The sequence below is a fragment of the Meleagris gallopavo genome, chromosome 31 (assembly GCF_905368555.1).
Source record: "Meleagris gallopavo chromosome 31, MGAL_WU_HG_1.1, whole genome shotgun sequence".
In the NCBI taxonomy this organism is placed as follows: Eukaryota; Metazoa; Chordata; class Aves; order Galliformes; family Phasianidae; genus Meleagris; species Meleagris gallopavo.
Genome location: NC_139434.1, coordinates 2,415,430 through 2,436,213, shown reverse-complemented (window position 1 = coordinate 2,436,213; position 20,784 = coordinate 2,415,430). Strand labels below are relative to the sequence as shown.

At 62.4% G+C, this 20,784-nt stretch overlaps 3 protein-coding genes across 11 annotated transcripts; 1 reads left to right on the top strand and 2 right to left on the bottom strand.

Moving 5' to 3' along the window:
• Positions 1-1,122: 1,122 nt before the first annotated feature.
• Positions 1,123-4,336, bottom strand: SMUG1 (single-strand-selective monofunctional uracil-DNA glycosylase 1). Its single transcript, XM_085212094.1, has 3 exons — positions 4,189-4,336; positions 3,216-3,500; positions 1,123-2,520 (listed from the first exon to the last, which is right to left on the bottom strand). The coding sequence occupies exons 1-3, from the start codon at positions 4,261-4,263 to the stop codon at positions 1,930-1,932; spliced, it is 951 nt and encodes a 316-aa protein (XP_085068220.1). The 5' UTR covers positions 4,264-4,336; the 3' UTR covers positions 1,123-1,929.
• Positions 4,337-5,122: 786 nt separating this feature from the next.
• Positions 5,123-10,464, bottom strand: CBX5 (chromobox 5). 5 transcript variants are annotated; one of them, XM_085212099.1, is made up of 5 exons: positions 10,246-10,464; positions 6,972-7,149; positions 6,680-6,863; positions 5,933-6,030; positions 5,123-5,758 (listed from the first exon to the last, which is right to left on the bottom strand). In XM_085212099.1, exons 2-5 carry the CDS (start codon positions 7,106-7,108, stop codon positions 5,608-5,610), a joined length of 570 nt encoding a protein of 189 aa, XP_085068225.1. In that variant the 5' UTR covers positions 7,109-7,149; positions 10,246-10,464; the 3' UTR covers positions 5,123-5,607. The 5 variants fall into 5 exon arrangements, with proteins under 5 accessions (XP_085068225.1, XP_085068222.1, XP_085068223.1 ...); XM_085212096.1 differs by having other exon boundaries at positions 10,278-10,458; XM_085212097.1 differs by lacking the exon at positions 10,246-10,464 and adding an exon at positions 10,075-10,231.
• Positions 10,465-10,716: 252 nt separating this feature from the next.
• HNRNPA1 (heterogeneous nuclear ribonucleoprotein A1) lies at positions 10,717-19,599 on the top strand. 5 transcript variants are annotated; one of them, XM_085212090.1, is made up of 11 exons: positions 10,721-10,892; positions 12,003-12,119; positions 12,386-12,532; positions 12,686-12,896; positions 12,967-13,059; positions 13,141-13,233; positions 13,516-13,587; positions 13,754-13,927; positions 18,755-18,965; positions 19,123-19,187; positions 19,279-19,599. In XM_085212090.1, exons 1-11 carry the CDS (start codon positions 10,878-10,880, stop codon positions 19,290-19,292), a joined length of 1,212 nt encoding a protein of 403 aa, XP_085068216.1. In that variant the 5' UTR covers positions 10,721-10,877; the 3' UTR covers positions 19,293-19,599. The 5 variants fall into 5 exon arrangements, with proteins under 5 accessions (XP_085068215.1, XP_085068217.1, XP_085068216.1 ...); XM_085212092.1 differs by having other exon boundaries at positions 10,724-10,892; positions 18,755-18,883; XM_085212089.1 differs by having other exon boundaries at positions 10,717-10,892; positions 12,967-13,233.
• Positions 19,600-20,784: the final 1,185 nt, after the last annotated feature.

Sequence of the window (20,784 nt, the reverse complement as noted above, 5' to 3'; positions counted from 1 at the left end):
ACACACAGCACGCCCAGGGCCTCTGGGGGGGGGGGGGGGGCTGGGTGGGGATACAGGGGTGCCCCCCACCCAACCCAAGTACCCGACGTGGGGGTAAATCAAGCTGGGGGGCAGAGGATGGGGGAGACGGGGGGGGAGTGATGGGGACTGAGGACCCCCGCGTCTTTATCTTGGGGTATTGCCATCGCCCGCCGCCCCAAAAAGGGGTGGTACCCACAAACAGGGCTGTACCCCATCCTATAACCCCAAACAAGGCTGTGCCCCCATCCTATAACCCCAAATAGGGCTGTACCCCCATCCTGTACCCGCAAACAGGGATGTACCCCATCCTATAACCCCAAATAGGGCTGTACCTCCATCCTATAACCCCAAATAGGGCTGTACCTCCATCCTATAACCCCAAATAGGGCTGTACCTCCATCCTATAACCCCAAATAGGGCTGTATCCCATCCTATAACCCCAAATAGGGCTGTACCTCCATCCTATAACCCCAAACAGGGCTGTACCTCCATCCTATAACCCCAAATAGGGCTGTACCTCCATCCCATAACCCCAAATAGGGCTGTACCCCATCCTATTACCCCAAACAGGGATGTACCCCCATCCTATAGCCCCAAACAGGGCTGTACCCCCATCCTGTACCCACAAACAGGGATGTACCCCCATCCTATAACCCCAAACAGGGCTGTACCCCCATCCTATAACCCCAAATAGGGCTGTACCCCCACCCTGTACCCCCAAACAAGGATGTACCCCCATCCTATAACCCCAAATAGGGATGTACCCCCATCCTATAACCCCAAACAGAGATGTACCCCCATCTTGTACCCCCAAACAGGGCTGTACCCCCATCCTATAACCCCAAATAGGGCTGTACCTCCATCCTATAACCCCAAACAGGGCTGTGCCCCCAAAACGTGGATACGCCCCCATCTTTCAGCCCCAAACCGAGCCCTGCCTCCATCCTGCACCCCCAGATCAGTGCTCCCAGCCACCCCACAACCCCAAATTGGGGGTGGACCCCCCCCAGACCATCACTGCAGGGGGACACACGTGGTGACATCCACACGTGGTGACATCCACACGTGGTGACATCCCAAGGATGACACGAAACCCACCGCCATGGGACACAGCGTTTATTGGGGGCGGGGGAAACTGAGGCACACGTGGGGACACGGGGAGCTGTCACCCTAACGATGTCGCTGTCCCCACTCCGCGTCCCCCCCCCGTGCCTCAGTTTCCCCTGCTAGGAGCAAGGGGGGCCGTTGGGCCCCTGAATGAAGTGTTGGCTAAAAAAAACCGTACCCAAAATCGAGGGATTTCAGTGGAAATAAAGGGGTGAAAAACCCCAAAGTTGAGCGGGGGCCGAGAGCTGGGCTGCCAGGCTGCTCGTGGGGGAAACTGAGGCACTGCTCTGTGTGTGGGGGGGGGCGGGGGGACACACACACACACACACACTCACTGCCCCCCCACTGAGCCTCAGCCCATTTAGTGTTACACCATTCAGACTGGGGAAACTGGAAGCTGCTGGTTTGGGTCCCCAGGCAAAGTCCATCCTGGGCTTGGGGTCCTCCCTTCTGTGAGGGGAAACTGAGGCGCGGGGTGGGGGCGCGGTGGGGCAGCACGAAATGAGACCCTGAGCTGGGGGGGGGAAAAGAGGGGGAGGATGAGTGAAGATCCGCCCCCTTCCCCTTCCTAAAGGGAACTCAGCCTTTCCTAACGAGGGAAACTGAGGCACGGAGCCGCCCTTTGCCACCCCCAAAAAAAAACCCCAACCCACCTCTTCACGGGGGCACACGTGAGGCTGCACCCCCCCCCCTCCCCCACCACCACCCAAGTGGAGAAACCGAGGCACAGACCCACACCCTCCCCCCTCCTAACCCAACCCACCCGGCCCTCCAGAGGGGAAACTGAGGCACGGACCCTCTCTAATCCTCCTCCACCTCCTCCTTTATGACCAACGGCCTCTCGGATCCGCCTGGCGACCCCCCCTCCTCCCGAAACAGCTCCAGCACCCCCAGCTCCCCCAGCCTCGCCCTCGCCTGCTCCTCCCAGCCCTTATTGGCGCGGGCGCTGCGGGGCGAAGGATGCGGGAAGCCTTCGATCCTTACGGTCACTCCGGCAGCAGCCAAAGCCCTGCGAGCTCTTTGCTCAGCAAAACGCCCAACGCCCACCACCATCTGCACCCCCAGCAGCCCCACGGCCCGTGCCAGAGCCCGGTCACAAAGCCCCATCAGTTGGACACGTTGGGCGGGGGGCAGCTCGCTCGGAGCCAGGTTGCGACCGCTGGAGGCGAGGAAGAGGAGGGGGCAATGATTGTGGACGAAGCAGTGACGAAAAAAGACGTGGGGGTCCGGGCAGAGGGTCCGAACCAGCCCCCAGAAACGGGTGCCGCTCACCTCTGCCCTCTTGCAGGTCAGACCCAACACCGGACGCTTGGGGTGCTCTGATGGTGGTTTCCCCACCTCGCCGCTGACACCCAGCCACTCGCGGACGTGCCGGGTTTCACCAAACGGGACCTGCGGGGACAGGGAGAGGGGTGAGAGGGGACAGGCGATTCCTGTGCTGCGCTGGTCCCACGTCTGGCTCCGGGAGGGGGGGCACAGCCGCCCCCGAAGCAGCACGGGGATGTTCCAGCTTCAAATCCCCTTCCACGTGAGTGCGTGGGGACGGCGCGCAGCACCCACTGGCACCCCGCAGCATCCCTGCGTGTCTCCTGGTCCCACCTTGCCTCGCTTTTCTCCCCCATAGTTTCTATTGGAGGCTCTGCACGCATCCCCCATGGGTACAGCCGCCCCACAGCGCCTCTGGAGCTGCCCCAGTCTCATCGTGCCTCAGTTTCCCTGCCCTCCGGCTCCACGGGGACAGCATGCAGCGCCTCTGTGCTTCAGCTTCTCCCTTTCAGCTCCACAAAGCCCTGTAAACACCACCCCCTTGGGCAGAGCCGCTCTCAACCAGCCCAGAGCTCTCCGTTTCCCCACCTGCACGATGGCAGAGGAGGACAGCACACACTGCACACCCCTCACGCTCATGCCTCAGTTTCCCCCTCATCTCCACGAGGACGCACAGACTCCCCATAAACCCCCCCCCCCCACCCCCACAGCCACATCCACACCTCAGTTTCCCCTTCCCACCAGCCCTCAGGCGGCACAGACGGAAAGCAAACCTCCTCCCACCCCCTCCCCACGCCGTGCCTCAGTTTCCCCAGCCGCACCCCAGTCTGGGCCATGCCGAAGGGGCCGGGGTTCATGCCGAGGAAGAGGACTCTCTTGGGGCCGCGGCAATAGCGGCGCACGAAGTCACGGTGAGGCTCCCAGGCGTAATCCAGGGGGCTGTAAACGTGGCTGACGGGGGCCCCGAAGGGCGGCAGCTCCCTCAGCAGCGAGTTGTGTTCCCGTTCCAGTTGTAGGAAACGCTCCGCTAATCCCTCCGCCTCCGTTTTGGTCACCGCCGATTCCGGATGCTCCTCCATGCTGCCATCAGCCGCCGGCTGCTGCGCCTGGGGACACAAAGGGGAGGTGACAGGGAGGTGACAGTGCCATCCCGACGGCGTCCCCCAGAGCCTGGGGGAGGGGACACGGAGGGGCTGCAGGGGGGGGTATGGGACAGGGCACCGTGGGGCACGTGGGGAGGGAAGAAGGAATGGGGGCAGCCCCAGAGGCTCAGAATCCTCCCCTTAACACAGCAGCCCCCACTCCTAATTGCCCCCCAGACCCCCAGCTGCCCCCCAGGCTCCTAAGTGCCCCCCTAAGATCCCCATAATTGCCCTCCCGGGCCCCACCAACCGTCCCCCCACCCCTAAGTGCCCCTTAATCGCTCTGCTAAGCCCTCCCACCCCCCAGCTGCCCCCCTCAGAGCCTCCCTACCCCTCAATCGCCCCCCAAACGCCCCTCAGGGCCCCCTAACTGCCCCCACGCCCCCAACCGCCGCCCTTAAAACCTCAGCATCGCCCACCTCGTTCCCCCCCAGCCCCCTTACCCCCAACTGCCCCCTCGGGGCCCCCTAAGTGCCCCCCCACCCCCAAACCCTCCCTCAGGACCCCCCCAGCTGCCTCCTCCTTGCCCTTAAATACCCCCCACACCCCCCCACTCCCCCCATCATTACCCCCTCGCCCCCCGCGGGACCCCCCTCCCCATGACGTCACGTTACGTCACGGCCCCCCCCCCCCCGCATCCACCCGGGCCTACCTGCGCCGCACCGGGCCCCGCTGCCGCCCCCTGACCCCGCCCCCTGACCCCGCCCCTTGACCCCGCGCAAGGCATGCTGGGACTTGGAGTTCCCGCCGAGCCTTTGTCTGCGAGGGGCGCGCGGTGCACTATGGGAGTTTTCCCGCCTGGCTTTGCGCCGCCCCCACCCCCTAACGCAAGACGTAGGGGGCGTGGCCTGACGTCGCCCCGCCCCTCGTGGGGGGCGGTGGGTGGTGCTGCGCGGGTTGCGGCGGCACAAGGGCGACCCCTGGCGGCGGAGGGCGGAACTGAGCGCCGTGTGTCACCCCCGTCCCCAAAGCCACCACAAAGCCACCGATATCCCCGTGTCACCAACGTCCCTAAGGCCACCAGGTGTCCTCTAAGCCAACACTGCCTCTGAGCCATCAGTGTTCCCCGGGCCAACAACATCTCTGTAATACCGGCATCCCCAGGGCCACCACGGATCCCCATAATCACGGCTCTCCCTGAGCCATTAGTGTCCCCAGAGCCACCAAGTGTCCCCAGCTCTATTGCTGTCACCTCCCCGGTGCCTGCAGTGCTTTGAGGCACACACACTGTCCCCAAGGGTCGCACCCCACGTGTCACCCCTCCACCTTGAGGCTGGGGACCTCCATTAAGGCACGTGCGGGGGTAGCCAGGTGTCACCACGCGGTGTCGCCCCCCCGTCTGGTGTCACCTCCCCCATCTGGTGTCACCACGCGGTGTCACCACCCCTTTGCTGTCACTCCCACCCCCCCTAGAAGCGTCCCCACACTGCAATACCGCGTCGCGACCACCAGGTGGCGCCAAAGGTGAGGCCACGGAGGGGACACCGCCACTCCCCTCCCCCCCGACCCCCCCCCCATTCAGGCTGTTTGCCCCCACCCCCCCTCTGTGTTTCACGCCCCCCCACCCCGACAAACCATCCGACTCCTGAAAAGTGACCCTTTATTGGAAGGAAATAAAAGGTAGGGGCACAGGGACACCCCGGGATGGGGGGAGGCCCAGGTTAAAAACATCAACGTTAGAAAAAGAGCAAATACAGGGTTTTTTTTTGTTTTTTTTTTTGTTGTTTTTTTTTTGCTCCCCCCCACCCCCCCCCCCCATCCCTTCACCCCTCCCTCCCTTCCCCCTCCCCTCAGACCCGGCCCCCTCCCCATGGCTAAAGGGGAGGACACAGGGCAGGGGGCAACGCAGAGACCCCACCGGGGTCCGTCCTTCACCAAAGGTCCTCAGTGTTTTGTCAGCGCAGGGACACCCCCCCAATTCCCACCCTCCCCTCCCCCAGGGTAGAACCGCATCCCCTCTGCCGCCCCCGGGGACGGGCAGGGCACACCCTGGGGACACGGAGAGGGAGGGGATGTGACCGGAGGGGCTGGGGGGGGGGTGGGCTATGTACAGCAGGGCCCCAGGGCTGCCTTAGCTCTTGGCAGCCTCGCGCTCTTTGCTGTCCGTGTCCTCGGGGTACGCGTGCCAGGTCAGTCTCTCCTCATAAAATGCGATGACAATTTGGGGACATTTCAGATTCGCTTCCTTTGCCAGCACCAGGTCGGCTTCATCCGTGTCCTTCCTGCAGGGATTGGGGGGAGGGCGGCAGAGAGAGAAGCTGTTCAGGCAGAACCCACCGCCCCGCACCAACTTCTCTAGAAATAACCCCCAAAAATCCACCCTGGATCTACAGGGAGGGGGGGGGGGACAAAGCAGCCAGGCATCCACGTGGGGGGGGGACACACAGCATCCTCACCACTTCATGAGGAACATGAGGTCTCCACAGGAGTCGGTGGCCCCGATGATCTTCTCGGGCTCCAGGCCCCGCTCAAAGCCCCTGGCGATGTCGTTGCTCTGTGGATTTGGGGTAAAAAATAAATAAATCAATAGGTTTCGAGGGGTTGTGGTGCTTCAGTCACGCTTGGGGGGGGGGCAGGGAGGGGGGTGTAACCCCACCCTGTGCCACTCGTAGGGTCGCGGGGTTGGGGACGCCCTCCTGGCTCCCATCACTCGGCTGCCTGGCCCCACTGGGGCGACATTTGGCGCCCGGCCCCATCACTGTGGGACAACCTGTCCTCGCTGTGCAGATGCCGCGTTCCCGTCCCCATCGCTGTGCGTTGCTGACAAGCTGCCTGTCCCCATCGTAAGGACATGGGGCTCCTGTCCCCACCGCTGGATTCCTGTCCCCACGGAGGCGAGATCGCATTCCTGTCCCCCTCACTGCTTTCCTGTCCCCGCCAAAGTGACACTGGGCTCCTGTTCCCACCGCTGGGTGCCCGTCCCCCGTGTCGCTGCCGCTTTCCATCACGGCAACGTCAGCTTTCTGTCCCCACTGAGGCGCCACTGCCTTCCTGTCCCCATCACTGGTCACCTGTCCCCATCCAGGCGGTGCTGCTTCATTCCTGCCCCCATCGTAGTGACGTTGGCTTCCCGTCCCCACCGTAGGGATGTCAGATTCTTGTCCCCATTGCTGCATTCCACCCCCCCCCCCACCCCCTCTCACCTCCCTCTTCTTCTTGGCCTTGATATCCTCAGCACTGGCGGGCAGCCCTTTCCTTTTGCCGCTCTCTGCCTTCTCCCTTGCTTTGTTTCCATCCCCCTCCTTCATCTTTTTGTACTTTTTCATAAACTCTGAGATAAGCTCGGGACAATCCAGGTTCTTCTCCGGCTCCCAGGTGTTGTGCTCCCTACAAAACCATCACCATCAGGCCAAAAACTCACCGTCAGTCAACAGAGAAAAAATAATAAAATAAAAAATAAAGTAGATTTCTAGAAGGGGGGAAAGAAAAACTTACTCGGAGAAGCCTTTCCACTTGAGCAGATACTCCACCTGGCCCTTCACCACTCGCCTGTCCAGCACTCTCTCCACCACATACTCCTCCTCGTCTTCAGAGGACGAACTGTCTGCTGTCCTCTTGCTTTTCTTGCCCATAGCGCAGCACCGGGCGCCCACGCACCGACGCGACCCAAACCCTGCGGGAGGCGAAGGGACAGCAGTCAGCGTGGATAAACCCCCCCCCCCCACACCTCCAGCTGAATTTGGGGTTAACCCCCCCCCCAAAGACCCCCGGCAGCGCCCGAAAACACCCCGACTCACAAAGGATCGGCGAAAAGCTCAGCCAACCCCGTGTTTCCTCCCCTTCTCCTCAAGGAGCTTCAAATCCCACGGAGGAAAAACGGGGGTCAAAACCCGCTTCCAACCCACCCCGGGGGGCTCACGCGACATCTCAGGGTTCGATTCGCTCTTTATCGGCACCGGCTTCTAAGTGTTGAATCCCCCCAAGTGTGGCCCAGGTGTTGGCCTCAGCGTGGGGGGGGGGAAGGAAAAAAAAACCCCAACCCAACCAACCCCAAAATAATCACTTGTAGGACGAATCCCACGCGGGGCACGCGGCCAGGAGGTGTTGTTGTAACCTTGGGTCGAAGGCTTTGCTTTTCGCACAGAGGCATCTATTACGATTTATTTTATTTTATTTTTTTTTCTTCTTTTTTTTTTTTTAAAGATTAAACCCAAAGAAAACGGAGCCCGAGCGAGAAGCCAGGAAATTCCTCGTCCACCCCATTCCCTGCTCGGTATTTCCTGCTGCTGCCCAAAGCCAAATGCATCACCTCTCTCCCACCCCCCCAAAGCCCACCCAACCCCCCCTTGTGACGGTGTGATTTCTTGGCGAAGGTTTTGGGTGGAAAAGGGGTGATTTTGGGAAGAAAAAACCCAGTGCCCCCATGCTGCTCGCCTCCCTTGGAGGGGCAGCGGTTCCTGGGAGCGCCGCGTGTCGGAGTTCTGTCCTGGAGGAACAAAAGAAAAGAACGGGGCTGGTTTGGAAAGGGACTTTTGGAGGCAAAAAGGGACGTTTTGAGGCAAAGAAAAAAAGACAAAAAAGAGGTGGTGCGATTTGCTTCGCTCTCCCGTCCTGGGGTGGGAAAGGGATTCGATTAAACGCCTCTGTTGTGACGGTCGGGGATGCAGGCAGACACCAAACAGCTCCAAAGGCACCAAAACGCAGCTTTTAACCCCAAAACGGCTAAAAAGGAGGAGGGGGAGGGGATGTGGGGGGGGAAGGGGAGGGGGGGGGGTTTGGAGCTGGCGCCACGAAGCCACAATGATGCCCCCCCCCCCGGAGTGATTTATGGAGCCGAGCTGGCGGAGCTGGGGGCCCTGGGAAAAGGCAGGAACAACACCGAGAGCTGCGGCGGACAGACGGACGCGGCTGTGGGTCCCAGGGGATCCCAACCCGCTGAAAATAAACCCACTGGCTCCTTTTTGGGGGGCTGCCCCACACGGGGGTTCCGCCTCGTTACACCTCTGCGTGTTCGTGATAGAAACCAGCCTGATGCTGGAGACGAAACGAAATGAACCCAAAACAGCCCCGAGTTCTCCTCCACTCCATCCAACTCGGGGTCTCCCTGGTAGCTCCGCTCCCACTCGTCCCATTCCCCTGCAATTCTTCTCCCCTGGCAATTTAAGAGCTGTAAAGGAACGCAGTGGGTGATGACAGGAGAAACAAACGGCACCAAAGCTGCTGAGCCTCGCTGGGGCCTCTGAGCATCCCCACCGACGGCTGAGGGTGAGTTACAGCCCCACATCACGGAAGCACAGAATCGCAGGGGTTGGGAGGGACCTCCAGAGATCGTCGAGTCCAACCCCCTGCCAAAGCAGCTCCCTACAGGTCACACAAGTCGGTGTGCAGGTGGGTGTTGAATATCTGCGCGGAAGGAGATTCCACAACTTCCAGCGTGGAGTTCCAGCGCTCCACCACCCGCACTGTTAAAGAAATTCTTGCCCACATTTGTGCACAACTTCCTATGCTCCGTTTCTGGCCGTTTCCCCTCCTCCTGACCCCACACGCTGCTGAGAACAGTCTGGCCTCGCCGCTCTGCCCCCCAACACCTCAGATATTTACAGACCTGGATCAGGTCCCCTCTCGGTCTTCTTTTCTCAAGGCTGAACAGACCCGGTTCGCTCAGCCTTTCTTCATAGGGGAGATGCTCCAGGCCCTTCACCATCTTTGTGGCCCTCCGCTGGACTCTTCCCAAGAGATCCCTGTCTTTATTTGTACTGAGGAGCCCAGAACCGGACACGGCACTCCAGCACATCGCCATCACCACACACTTGGGGGGGCCGCCCGGCTCCCAAACGGGTCCAGATGGACCCCAAATCTCAACCTCCCCTCCCCGAGAGGGGAAACAAACAGACGGGGGAAACAAGCAACGGGCGCGGGGTGAAGGGAAGCCTTGGGGGGGCTCTATGGGGCTGAGGAGGGGGTCACACCCCCACCCCCACCCCAGGGATGGGGCAGAGCCCTCCTAAGGCCCGGCTCGGCCTGTGGGGGCAGCAGCCAAGGGAACGCAGCCCGACCAGGCCTCGGCGCAGAGCTCAGGAAGGCCGCACCGCGCAGAGCCGGGCCTGAAGGGGGTTCCGGGCGGGCGCAGCCGCCTCGAGGCCCCCGAGGCTGCTCAGCGAGCTCCTGCCCGCCCTCAGACCGCCACCGCCGCCCCCCAAAGCCCCCTTAAGGCCGCCCTCAGGCCCGGCCCGAGCACCGCCGCTCCGCACACGACGCTGCCCTGAAGAGAAAGGCGGCGCAGCCTCAGCGAGTCCCCCTATTGGCTGCCGCCACTTTGCGCCTCCACCCCCCCGCGCTCCCATTGGTTGGGCGCGCTGTCACTCAGCGCCGACTGTTAACACCTGCTTATACGCCGCCACGCCCCCGCCTCGCTCCTATTGGCCGAGCGCGCCGTCGCTCCTCGCCGAAGCCCTCCCCTCCTCCGTCGCCATTGGATGAGTTTCCCGCTACTCGCCCCCGCCCCCCGCTGCTGCCATTGGTCCGCGCCGCTGCCAATTCCTTAGCCGGAGCCCGCCCCCAGCCTGCCCCCCATTCATCCGCCGCCTGCCGCCGCTACCTGCCCGGGGAGCGGCACCAGAGCGGCTCCGTCCGCCGCGCTCTCACCGCCCCTCCGAGCCGCCGCCGCTCCGCGCTCCGCCCGCCAAAACCCGGCCGCAGCGCGCAGGCGCCGCCAACCCCGCAGCGCGCATGCGCCCTTCATCCCCTCCTCGACTCCCCCCACCCCCACCTCAAGCTGCGCATGCGCTGAGCGCGGTGCACCTTGGGCGCTGCCGGGCGGGCGGCCCCCGCTCGCCGCCGATGCCGGGAGTCACCGCCGATGCCGCCCGCCGCGCTGCGCAGTGCTCGCTGACCTCCGCCGGTCCCGCCGCGGGGCAGCGCTGAGTGACGGCGGGGCCGGCCAATGAGAATCTAGCCGCCGCCGCGCTAGCCAATGAGCGGGAGGCGAGAGGTGGGACCGCCAGCGAGAGAGCAAATCGGAGGAGAGCTGGGGAGTCTCCGGGTCGGAGCGGGAAAAGGAGCGCGGGGCGGAGCCGTGCCAGCCTCGTCCAATCGACGAGGAGCAGAGGCGGGATCTCCCTCCTCCCCACCAATTAGAGGTGGCGGCGCAGGCGGAGCGACCGAACGCAACCAATGAGCCCGCAGCGCTCCCTCCTGCCGCCCAATGGGAAGCGGCGCGGGGGCGCGGGACGACGGGCGCCGCCCAATGGGAGCGGCCGGGGGGCGGGCGTTCGGCGGGGGCGGCGGAGTGAGGCGGCGGCGCTCGCTTCGCTCGGCCCCTTTCTGTGTCGGCGCCTCGCAGAGGGAGCATCGCGCGCCGAGCCGCCCGCCGCCCAGCCCTCCCGGCCCCGCACCGCCGCCATGGCCAAGTCGGAGGTGAGTTCCCCTCTTTTCTTTTCCCCGCTCCGCTCCGCCGCCCCTCTGCGGCCTTCCCCGCCCCCGCCGCTCCTCTCGGCGCCGCGCGGGCCTCGCTCACTGCGCCTGCGCGGGCCTGCCGCCCGTCGCCCCGTGCGCATGCGCTGACTGCCCGCCTCGCGCCGGGGGGCCTCGGTGGCGCATGCGCAGCGCTCTCCTTCCCTCTCTCCCCCCCCTCTCCCCCCTCCCCGACCCGCAGCGCCCCGCGCGCCGCGCCACGTGCGCGCCTTTGTGCTCGGGGTGGGCGATGGCGGCCGCTGCGCATGCGCGGTGCGCAGGTCGGGTTCAGTGCAGCGCCGTTTATTGGGGGGGTCTCGAGGGGGGGGCTGTCTTATAGGGCCCGGCATCACTAATGGGTCGGGATGAGGGGGGGTCTGAGCGTCCCCTGGAAGGAGTTGAGGGGGTTCGGAGGGGTGGGGTGGTTGTTTGTGGGGGTTGTGGGTCGCGCTGGGCGCTGGGAATGGAGGGTGGGGCTTTGCTGGGGTGTCAGGAGCCCCGTGGGATTCATCAGTGGGTGGGGGGTTAACGTGAGAGTTGGTGGGAGGTGTCTGGGGCTGGGGGGGCGGCTGTAGGAGTGGGTGGGACCGTAGGAAAGGTTTGGGGGATGTAAGTGGGTGAGGGCCACCCTTATAGAATTAATTTGGGGCTGGGAGATCTTTTGAGGAGTGAGTGGCATCATATGAAGGGCCTGGGGGGGGGTAAGAGAACGAGGATATGTGTAGAATTCAGTGAGGAGGGTTGGGGTGCCTGTAGGAGTGGGTGTGCCCATAGAAATGGTCTTGTTGGGGGGAGGACCCTCCCGTGGGGTTCACATGGGGGTCAGCAGTGTCTATAGGGGCGCTTAGGACTGTTGGAAAGATCTGTAGGGAACAGAGGAAGAGGGCAGCGCAGGGAGGCTCTCAAGGAGGGGATTTGGGTACAGAAATCCCCACTGGGGCTGTGGGGATAACGGGGCCTGTGTGAGGTGGGGAGAAGGGTGGGGGGTCCTATGGGATGGGGGGGGTGCTGAGGTGTCCCTTAGGGTTGGGGTTGCCCTGTGGCGCTCACCTCAACGCTTCTGCCTTCCTGCAGTCTCCAAAGGAGCCGGAGCAGCTCCGCAAGCTCTTCATCGGCGGCCTCAGCTTCGAAACCACAGACGAGAGCCTCCGCAGCCACTTTGAGCAATGGGGCACCCTGACCGACTGCGTGGTGAGCTCTGCGGGCTGCCAGAGGGGTGGGCAGCTTCCTCGCACCCCCCGTGGGGACACTGCGGGGCCGTTGTCACCGCTCAGCCTCACGGGTGACACAGCAGCGGGCTCTGAGGGGGTGGGGTGGGTTGTGGGGATGGAGATGGGTCCCCAGAGCAGCCCTGAACGTCCCCAGGATGAGGCGGAGGGGCACCCTGAGGTGTGGGGGTGGTCCGTGGGCCCCTCAGTTGCATTCTTCTGTGTTGTAACGGGGCTCTGTCCTGCCAGGTGATGAGGGACCCAAACACCAAGCGCTCCCGCGGCTTCGGCTTCGTCACGTATTCATCAGTGGAAGAAGTCGATGCTGCCATGAACGCACGGCCACACAAAGTGGACGGCAGAGTCGTTGAACCAAAGAGAGCGGTGTCCAGAGAGGTAGGGAGGGAGCTGCTGCCGTAACCGAAGCGTTCCAGGCCGAGCTGTGCCCGTTCTGCAGAGCCCAAGCAAAGCTCAGCCGTTGCCTCAGCTCAGCCACGCAGAGCTGGGACGCCCCAGGGCTCCAAACCCACGCCGCGTTCTCCCCCGCAGGATTCGCAGCGACCCGGAGCTCACCTCACAGTCAAGAAGATCTTTGTGGGCGGCATAAAGGAAGATACAGAAGAGCATCACTTGAGAGACTATTTTGGCCAATATGGCAAAATTGAAGTCATTGAGATCATGACAGACCGTGGCAGCGGCAAGAAGAGGGGCTTCGCCTTCGTTACCTTTGACGACCACGACTCTGTCGACAAGATTGTCAGTAAGTGCAGAGCTCTGGGGGGGCCGGGGCTCGCTCCCGTCGCCCCGTAACCCCCCCTCCATCCCTGCAGTTCAGAAATACCACACTGTGAACGGCCACAACTGCGAGGTGAGGAAAGCCCTCTCGAAGCAGGAGATGGCCAGCGCCTCAGCCAGCCAGCGAGGTGAGCGCATCCACAGCCTCGCTGCTGCCGCGGCTCAGCCCGCTCCGTTCCTAAAGGCCATTTTCTCCCCCCCCTTTTTAGGCCGCAGCGGTTCCGGGAACTTCGGAGGCGGCCGCGGAGGTGGATTCGGTGGCAACGACAACTTCAGCCGCGGCGGCAACTTCGGTGGCCGTGGTAAGTGGCTCGGGGGGGGGCAGCCCCCAGCCGCAGGGACGCCGTCGGCCCGACCCAGAGTTCACACGTAGCCCAAATGCCGCCCGCCGCTTCGGCTGCCACCACCACCACCACCACCACCACCACCACCACCACCCCCCCCGGCTGCCCGCCGGAGCTCCTCTCCTCCCTCCACGCCGAGATTTGGCCGTCCGAATTTTCACTCCGGCAACTTAAACCGCCGTCTTCCCCCCTTCCCCAAGGTTCTGGAACGGATTGAACACAACGGTTTGTTCTTTTCAGGTGGGTTTGGTGGCAGCCGCGGTGGCGGTTATGGCGGCGGCGGAGACGGCTATAATGGATTTGGCAATGACGGTAAGGCCAGAGCGGGATCTTGCCACGAGCCGAGGACGCCAGCCGGCCCCGTGGCCTGGCCCACACCGCGGACGCAGCCGACCGCACTGCCGAACCCGGAGCCCGGCCTCCAAGCGCCCGCAGGGACGGCCGGCAGAGCTCAGCGCCCTCCTTCCTCTCCCACCAGGTTACGGCGGCAGCGGTCCCGGTTATTCCGGTGGCAACCGGGGTTACGGAGGCAGCAGCACCTACGACGGCTACAACAACGGCGGGGGGGGATTCGGGGGCGGCAGCGGAGGCCGTCGTCCTGCCCGGGGACCCGCGCTGGCTGTGCGGAACGGCCTCTCTGAAGCTGGCACAGGTGAGCCCCGCAGCCACGCTCCATCCCTGCCTTCTGCTTTAAGGCATTAAGGCACCTCCGGCCCTGGGCTGGCTCTTCGCTCCCTGTTAAGCTCCAGCTATAGGGCACGGCTGCCTCTGCACTCCCTGTCGTGTCCCAGCTATAGGGCACACTGCCTTTAGATTCCCTGTCATGTCCCAGCTATAGGGCATGCTGCCTTTAGATTCCCTGTCGTGTCCCAGCTATAGGGCACGCTGCCTTTAGATTCCCTGTCGTGTCCCAGCTATAGGGCACGCTGCCTTTAGATTCCCAATCATGTCCCAGCCATAGGGCACGCTGCCTTTAGATTCCCTGTCGTGTCCCAGCCATAGGGCACGCTGCCTTTAGATTCCCTGTCATGTCCCAGCTATAGGGCACGCTGCCTTTAGATTCCCTGTCGTGTCCCAGCTATAGGGCACGCTGCCTTTAGATTCCCTGTCGTGTCCCAGCCATAGGGCACGCTGCCTTTAGATTCCCTGTCATGTCCCAGCTATAGGGCACGCTGCCTTTAGATTCCCTGTCGTGTCCCAGCTATAGGGCACGCTGCCTTTAGATTCCCTGTCGTGTCCCAGCCATAGGGCACGCTGCCTTTAGATTCCCTGTCGTGTCCCAGCTATAGGGCACGCTGCCTTTAGATTCCCTGTCGTGTCCCAGCTATAGGGCACGCTGCCTTTAGATTCCCTGTCGTGTCCCAGCTATAGGGCACGCTGCCTTTAGATTCCCTGTCGTGTCCCAGCTATAGGGCACGCTGCCTTTAGATTCCCTGTCGTGTCCCAGCCATAGGGCACGCTGCCTTTAGATTCCCTGTCGTGTCCCAGCCATAGGGCACGCTGCCTTTAGATTCCCTGTCGTGTCCCAGCCATAGGGCACGCTGCCTTTAGATTCCCTGTCGTGTCCCAGCCATAGGGCACGCTGCCTTTAGATTCCCTGTCGTGTCCCAGCTATAGGGCACGCTGCCTTTAGATTCCCTGTCGTGTCCCAGCTATAGGGCACGCTGCCTTTAGATTCCCTGTCGTGTCCCAGCTATAGGGCACGCTGCCTTTAGATTCCCTGTCGTGTCCCAGCTATAGGGCACGCTGCCTTTAGATTCCCTGTCGTGTCCCAGCCATAGGGCACGCTGCCTTTAGATTCCCTGTCGTGTCCCAGCCATAGGGCACGCTGCCTTTAGATTCCCTGTCGTGTCCCAGCTATAGGGCACGCTGCCTCTCCACTCCCTGTTGTGTCCCAGCTATAGGGCACGCTGCCTTTAGATTCCCAATCATGTCCCAGCCATAGGGCACGCTGCCTTTAGATTCCCTGTCGTGTCCCAGCCATAGGGCACGCTGCCTTTAGATTCCCTGTCGTGTCCCAGCTATAGGGCACACTGCCTTTAGATTCCCTGTCGTGTCCCAGCTATAGGGCACGCTGCCTCTCCACTCCCTGTTGTGTCCCAGCTATAGGGCACACTGCCTTTAGATTCCCTGTCATGTCCCAGCTATAGGGCATGCTGCCTTTAGATTCCCCGTCATGTCCCAGCTATAGGGCATGCTGCCTTTAGATTCCCTGTCATGTCCCAGCTATAGGGCACGTTGCCTTTAGATTCCCTGTCGTGTCCCAGCTATAGGGCAGACTGCCTCTACACTCCCTGTCATGTCCCAGCTATAGGGCACGCTGCCTTTAGATTCCCTGTCGTGTCCCAGCTATAGGGCAAACTGCCTCTACACTCCCTGTTAAATTCCAGCTATAGGGCAGGCTCTGCTCCTTCAGAATAGCTGGCCTTGTTCAGCCTGGAGAAAAGAAGGCTGCCTCTGCACTCCCTGTTATGTCCCATCTATAGGGTACACTGCCTTTAGATTCCCTGTCGTGTCCCAGCTATAGGGCACGCTGCCTTTGCACTCCCTGTTAAGTTCCAGCTATAGGGCACAGCTGTCTCTGCATTCCCTGTCATGTCCCAGCTATAGGGTACACTGCCTTTAGATTCCCTATCATGTCCCATCTATAGGGCACAGCTACCTCTGCATTCCCTGTTGTGTCCCAGCTATAGGGCAAACTGCCTCTACACTCCCTGTCATGTCCCAGCTATAGGGCACGGCTGCCTTTGCACTCCCTGTTAAGTTCCAGCTATAGGGCACAGCTGTCTCTGCATTCCCTGTTGTGTCCCACCTATAGGGCACAGCTGTCTCTGTACTCCCTGTTAAGTTCCAGCTATAGGGCACAGCTGTCTCTGCATTCCCTGTTATGTCCCACCTATAGGGCACAGCTGTCTCTGTACTCCCTGTTAAGCTCCAGCTGTAGGGCACACTGCATCTGCGTTCCCTATCACGTCCCACCTATAGGGCACGCTGCCTTTCCTCCCCCTGTCACGCCCCAGCTGTAGGGCGCTTCCATTCTACCCGTTTTACCCTTTTATCCACAGTCTTCTCCCATTCTGACCGTTGAATCCCTTCTAGCTGCAGTGTGCCTGCAGGTTTCTCCTTAAATCCCAGTCTTGAGGTGCCTCTGTGCTCCCTCTAGGCCCCCTGTGGCCATGGGGTGCCTTTGGGCTCCCTGTTAAGCCTTCCATCCATGGGGTGCTCCAGGTTGGCCACTGAACCTTTCTCCAGAAACAGTGCCTTTCCAGGCTCCCCATTAAATTGCAGTTTTGGGGCGCCTCCAGGCTTCCCATCCATCCTGGTCCCATTAAACTTGCAGCCCCGTGGTGCCTTTAGGCTCCCTCCTTAGCCATGAGGAATCTTTGGGATCTCTGTTAAACCTCAGTTATGGGGTGCCCTCAAACTCCCTATTGAACTCCCTCCAGCCACGGTGCACCTCCAGATTTCCCGTCACAGCCCAGTTGTGGGGCTGTGGCTTCATATTGCACCATGCTTGTGGGGTTGTGGGGTACCTGCAGGCTTACCTGGTACATCCTGGTTCTGAAGTACCTCAGGGCTTCTTCCCATCCCATCCCAGTTCTGAGGTACCTCCAGGTTTCCCATCCCACTTGTAGGGTGTCTCCCTGCTCCCCTCACCCCCTTGTAGGGGATCTCCCTGCTTCCCTCCCCCCCTTGTAGGGTGTCTCCCTCCTCCCCTCACCCCCTTGTAGGGTGTCTCCCTCCTCCCCTCACCCTCTTGTAGGGTGTCTCCCTGCTCCCCTCACCCCCCACTTGTAGGGTGTCTCCCTGCTCCCCTCACCCACTTGTAGGGGATCTCCCTCCTCCCCTCCCCCACTTGTAGGGTGTCTCCCTGCTCCCCTCCCCCACTTGTAGGGGATCTCCCTGCTCCCCTCCCCCACTTGTAGGGGATCTCCCTCCTCCCCTCCCCCACTTGTAGGGTGTCTCCCTCCTCCCCTCCCCCACTTGTAGGGGATCTCCCTCCTCCCCTCACCCCCTTGTAGGGTGTCTCCCTCCTCCCCTCCCCTACTTGTAGGGTGTCTCCCTGCTCCCCTCACCCCCCACTTGTAGGGTGTCTCCCTGCTCCCCTCACCCCCCACTTGTAGGGTGTCTCCCTGCTCCCCTCCCCCACTTGTAGGGTGTCTCCCTCCTCCCCTCACCCCCCACTTGTAGGGTGTCTCCCTGCTCCCCTCACCCCCCACTTGTAGGGTGTCTCCCTGCTCCCCTCACCCCCCACTTGTAGGGTGTCTCCCTGCTCCCCTCACCCCCCACTTGTAGGGTGTCTCCCTGCTCCCCTCCCCCACTTGTAGGGTGTCTCCCTCCTCCCCTCACCCCCCACTTGTAGGGTGTCTCCCTGCTCCCCTCACCCCCCACTTGTAGGGTGTCTCCCTGCTCCCCTCCCCCACTTGTAGGGTGTCTCCCTCCTCCCCTCACCCCCTTGTAGGGTGTCTCCCTGCTCCCCTCCCCCACTTGTAGGGTGTCTCCCTGCTCCCCTCACCCCCCACTTGTAGGGTGTCTCCCTGCTCCCCTCACCCCCCACTTGTAGGGTGTCTCCCTGCTCCCCTCCCCCACTTGTAGGGTGTCTCCCTGCTCCCCTCACCCCCCACTTGTAGGGTGTCTCCCTGCTCCCCTCCCCCACTTGTAGGGTGTCTCCCTGCTTCCCTCACCCCCCACTTGTAGGGTGTCTCCCTCCTCCCCTCCCCCACTTGTAGGGTGTCTCCCTGCTCCCCTCCCCCACTTGTAGGGTGTCTCCCTCCTCCCCTCACCCCCTTGTAGGGTGTCTCCCTGCTCCCCTCCCCCACTTGTAGGGTGTCTCCCTGCTCCCCTCCCCCACTTGTAGGGTGTCTCCATGCCTCCCCTCACCCCCCACTTGTAGGGTGTCTCCCTGCTCCCCTCACCCCCCACTTGTAGGGTGTCTCCCTGCTCCCCTCCCCCACTTGTAGGGTGTCTCCCTGCTCCCCTCACCCCCTTGTAGGGTGTCTCCCTGCTCCCCTCACCCCCCACTTGTAGGGGATCTCCCTGCTCCCCTCACCCCCCACTTGTAGGGGATCTCCCTGCTCCCCTCACCCCCCACTTGTAGGGGATCTCCCTGCTCCCCTCACCCCCCACTTGTAGGGGATCTCCCTGCTCCCCTCACCCCCTTGTAGGGTGTCTCCCTGCTCCCCTCCCCCACTTGTAGGGTGTCTCCCTGCTCCCCTCCCCCACTTGTAGGGTGTCTCCCTGCTCCCCTCACCCACTTGTAGGGTGTCTCCCTGCTCCCCTCACCCAGCTGTGGGGCTGTGGGACCCCTCAGCCCTCCCACGAACCCCAGTGGCCTCAGATTCCCCTATACCTCATCTCCCCCATGCCGTCGGGCGCCGGCAGCCCCGGAGACACCCTCCATCTCCTCCCACATCCCCAATCCTCCATCCCACCCCCTCCTAACCCTCCCTCCTTCCCCCCCTCCCTTTCCCCATTCCAGGCAGCAATTTCGGCGGCGGCGGCGGCGGCAACTACAACGATTTCGGCAGTTACAACAACCAGTCGTCCAACTTCGGTCCCATGAAAGGGGGAAACTTCGGGGGCCGGAGCTCGGGGCCGTACGGCGGCGGTGAGTCACCCCGCGGGCTCCGTGCTCCCCGGGGCGGGTGCACCCCGACGCCGCTCTCCTTGGAGCATTTCCGACCACCCAGGTCCGCGGGGCTCCTCGGCGGGGGCCGGGCGCGCGCCCCAAACCCTCCCGTAGTGCCGAGCTGCCATTGACCCCCTTTTTTTTGTTGTTGTTGTTGTTGTTCTTTTTGCCCCCCCTCCCTCCTTTCTATCCCTTCCCGTTCTGTGTCTCCTTGCCAGGCGGTTACGGCAGCTCGAGCGGCGGCGGCAGCTACGGCGGAGGGAGGAGGTTCTGACGCCCGCAGGTAAGCTTGGGGCCGACGCGGAGCCAAAAAACACCATTGGGGTCGGGCGGAAAGGCGCCGTAGCTTAACTCTATTCCGTGTTATCCAACAGGAAACAAAGCTTAGCAGGAGAGGAGAGCCGGAGAGGAGGGACAGGGAAGCTGCAGGTTACCCGAGTTGTGAACTCAGCCAAATCGCAGTTGTGGCGGGGGGTGGCTGCGACCCGAAGACATGTATTAGACAGAAGTCTCCTTTGCGAACAGGACTGTAATTGTGACTAATTGTATAACAGGTTCTTTTAGTTTTCTGTGCCGTGGAAGCATTCCTTAACGAGGCCTCCCGGGAGCCTCGGTTTTATTTGCGCACCCGTGCTGTCGATCGCTGACTGTAACAGAAAAATGACGCTGAATAAATGTGTCTTTTTTTTTTTTAACCTCTGCTGTCTGAGCCCCTCTGGTGTCGGTCGCTGCGGAGCCACCGGCGCAGCCCCACGGCGCAGCATAGCTCAGGTCCTCCCCCTCCCCATTTCACACGCAGACCCCCCCCTTCCTTTCCATTTCCCACCCCTCACCTCCACTCCAGCCCTTCACGGGCCGCTCTCCCCTCACTTTGCCCCCCAATTTGGGGCTCTCTCATCCCCCCCCCCGCCTGCCTGCCCCACATCCCGCCGCCCCCCTGGGGTGCTCCCCGTGTCCCGTTGCCCCCTTACCACCAGCCCCCCCAGGACCCCCCTGCGGCACCGCAGAGCACAGCTAAGCCAGGGCAGGGATGCTGTAGGTAAGAGCAGCTTTTTCCTTCCGCCCCCCCTCATATCCTCACGCCAGCAGAGGATGGTCCCCATCTCCCCCCACACTGCCCCTAATTCCCCCCCCCACCCACTAACGTCTGCCCTTCGCTTTTCTAGGAGCTGCTGGATAAGGGAGAGGAGCCCGTGGGTCACCATGGGGCTGCAGGCGGAGGTGAGCAGCGGGGGAGACGTGGGACCGTGGGGGTGGGATTTGGGAATGGCCCCACTCACAGCTCTCCCTTTCTTGCAGTGCCACGGGAGCCCCAGGAGCTCATGGGACGTGTGGTTGGCACCGGGATTTTGTAAATAAAGAAAAGGGTATTTTTGTAACCCGTGTCCCACGTGTGGCTGCAGGGGGGCGAAGGGGGTGGAGGACGACACAGATTGGTGGCACAGGGTTGGGATGGAGGGACTGCAGTGGGGTGGAGCAGAGTGGGAGAGGATGGGGACAGAGGGGAGCTGGTGGGGCTGGGGGACAGAGTGGGACTGGGGACAGAGCTGGGGATGCTGTGGGGCCGGGAGTGGGGACGGCACGTGGAGCAAAGTGATGGAGCTGGGGATGGAGACAGGAAGGGATGGAGCTTGAAGGGCACAGTCTGAGACCTCAGGAGTGGCAGCAGGGCTGCAGGGTGTCACCTTTGGGGTGACAGAGCACAAGGTGACAGATGTGGGGCTGATGGTGGCGCAGGGATAATGGGGTCGCGTCACATGGGGTTGACAGACAGTGGGGACAACGTGGGGTGACGGAGCAACGCGTGCCGGTGGCCTTTGCCTGGGTTTATTTCAGTGTACAGTGGTGGCAGTGGGGAACAGTGCTGTCCCCAGAGTGTC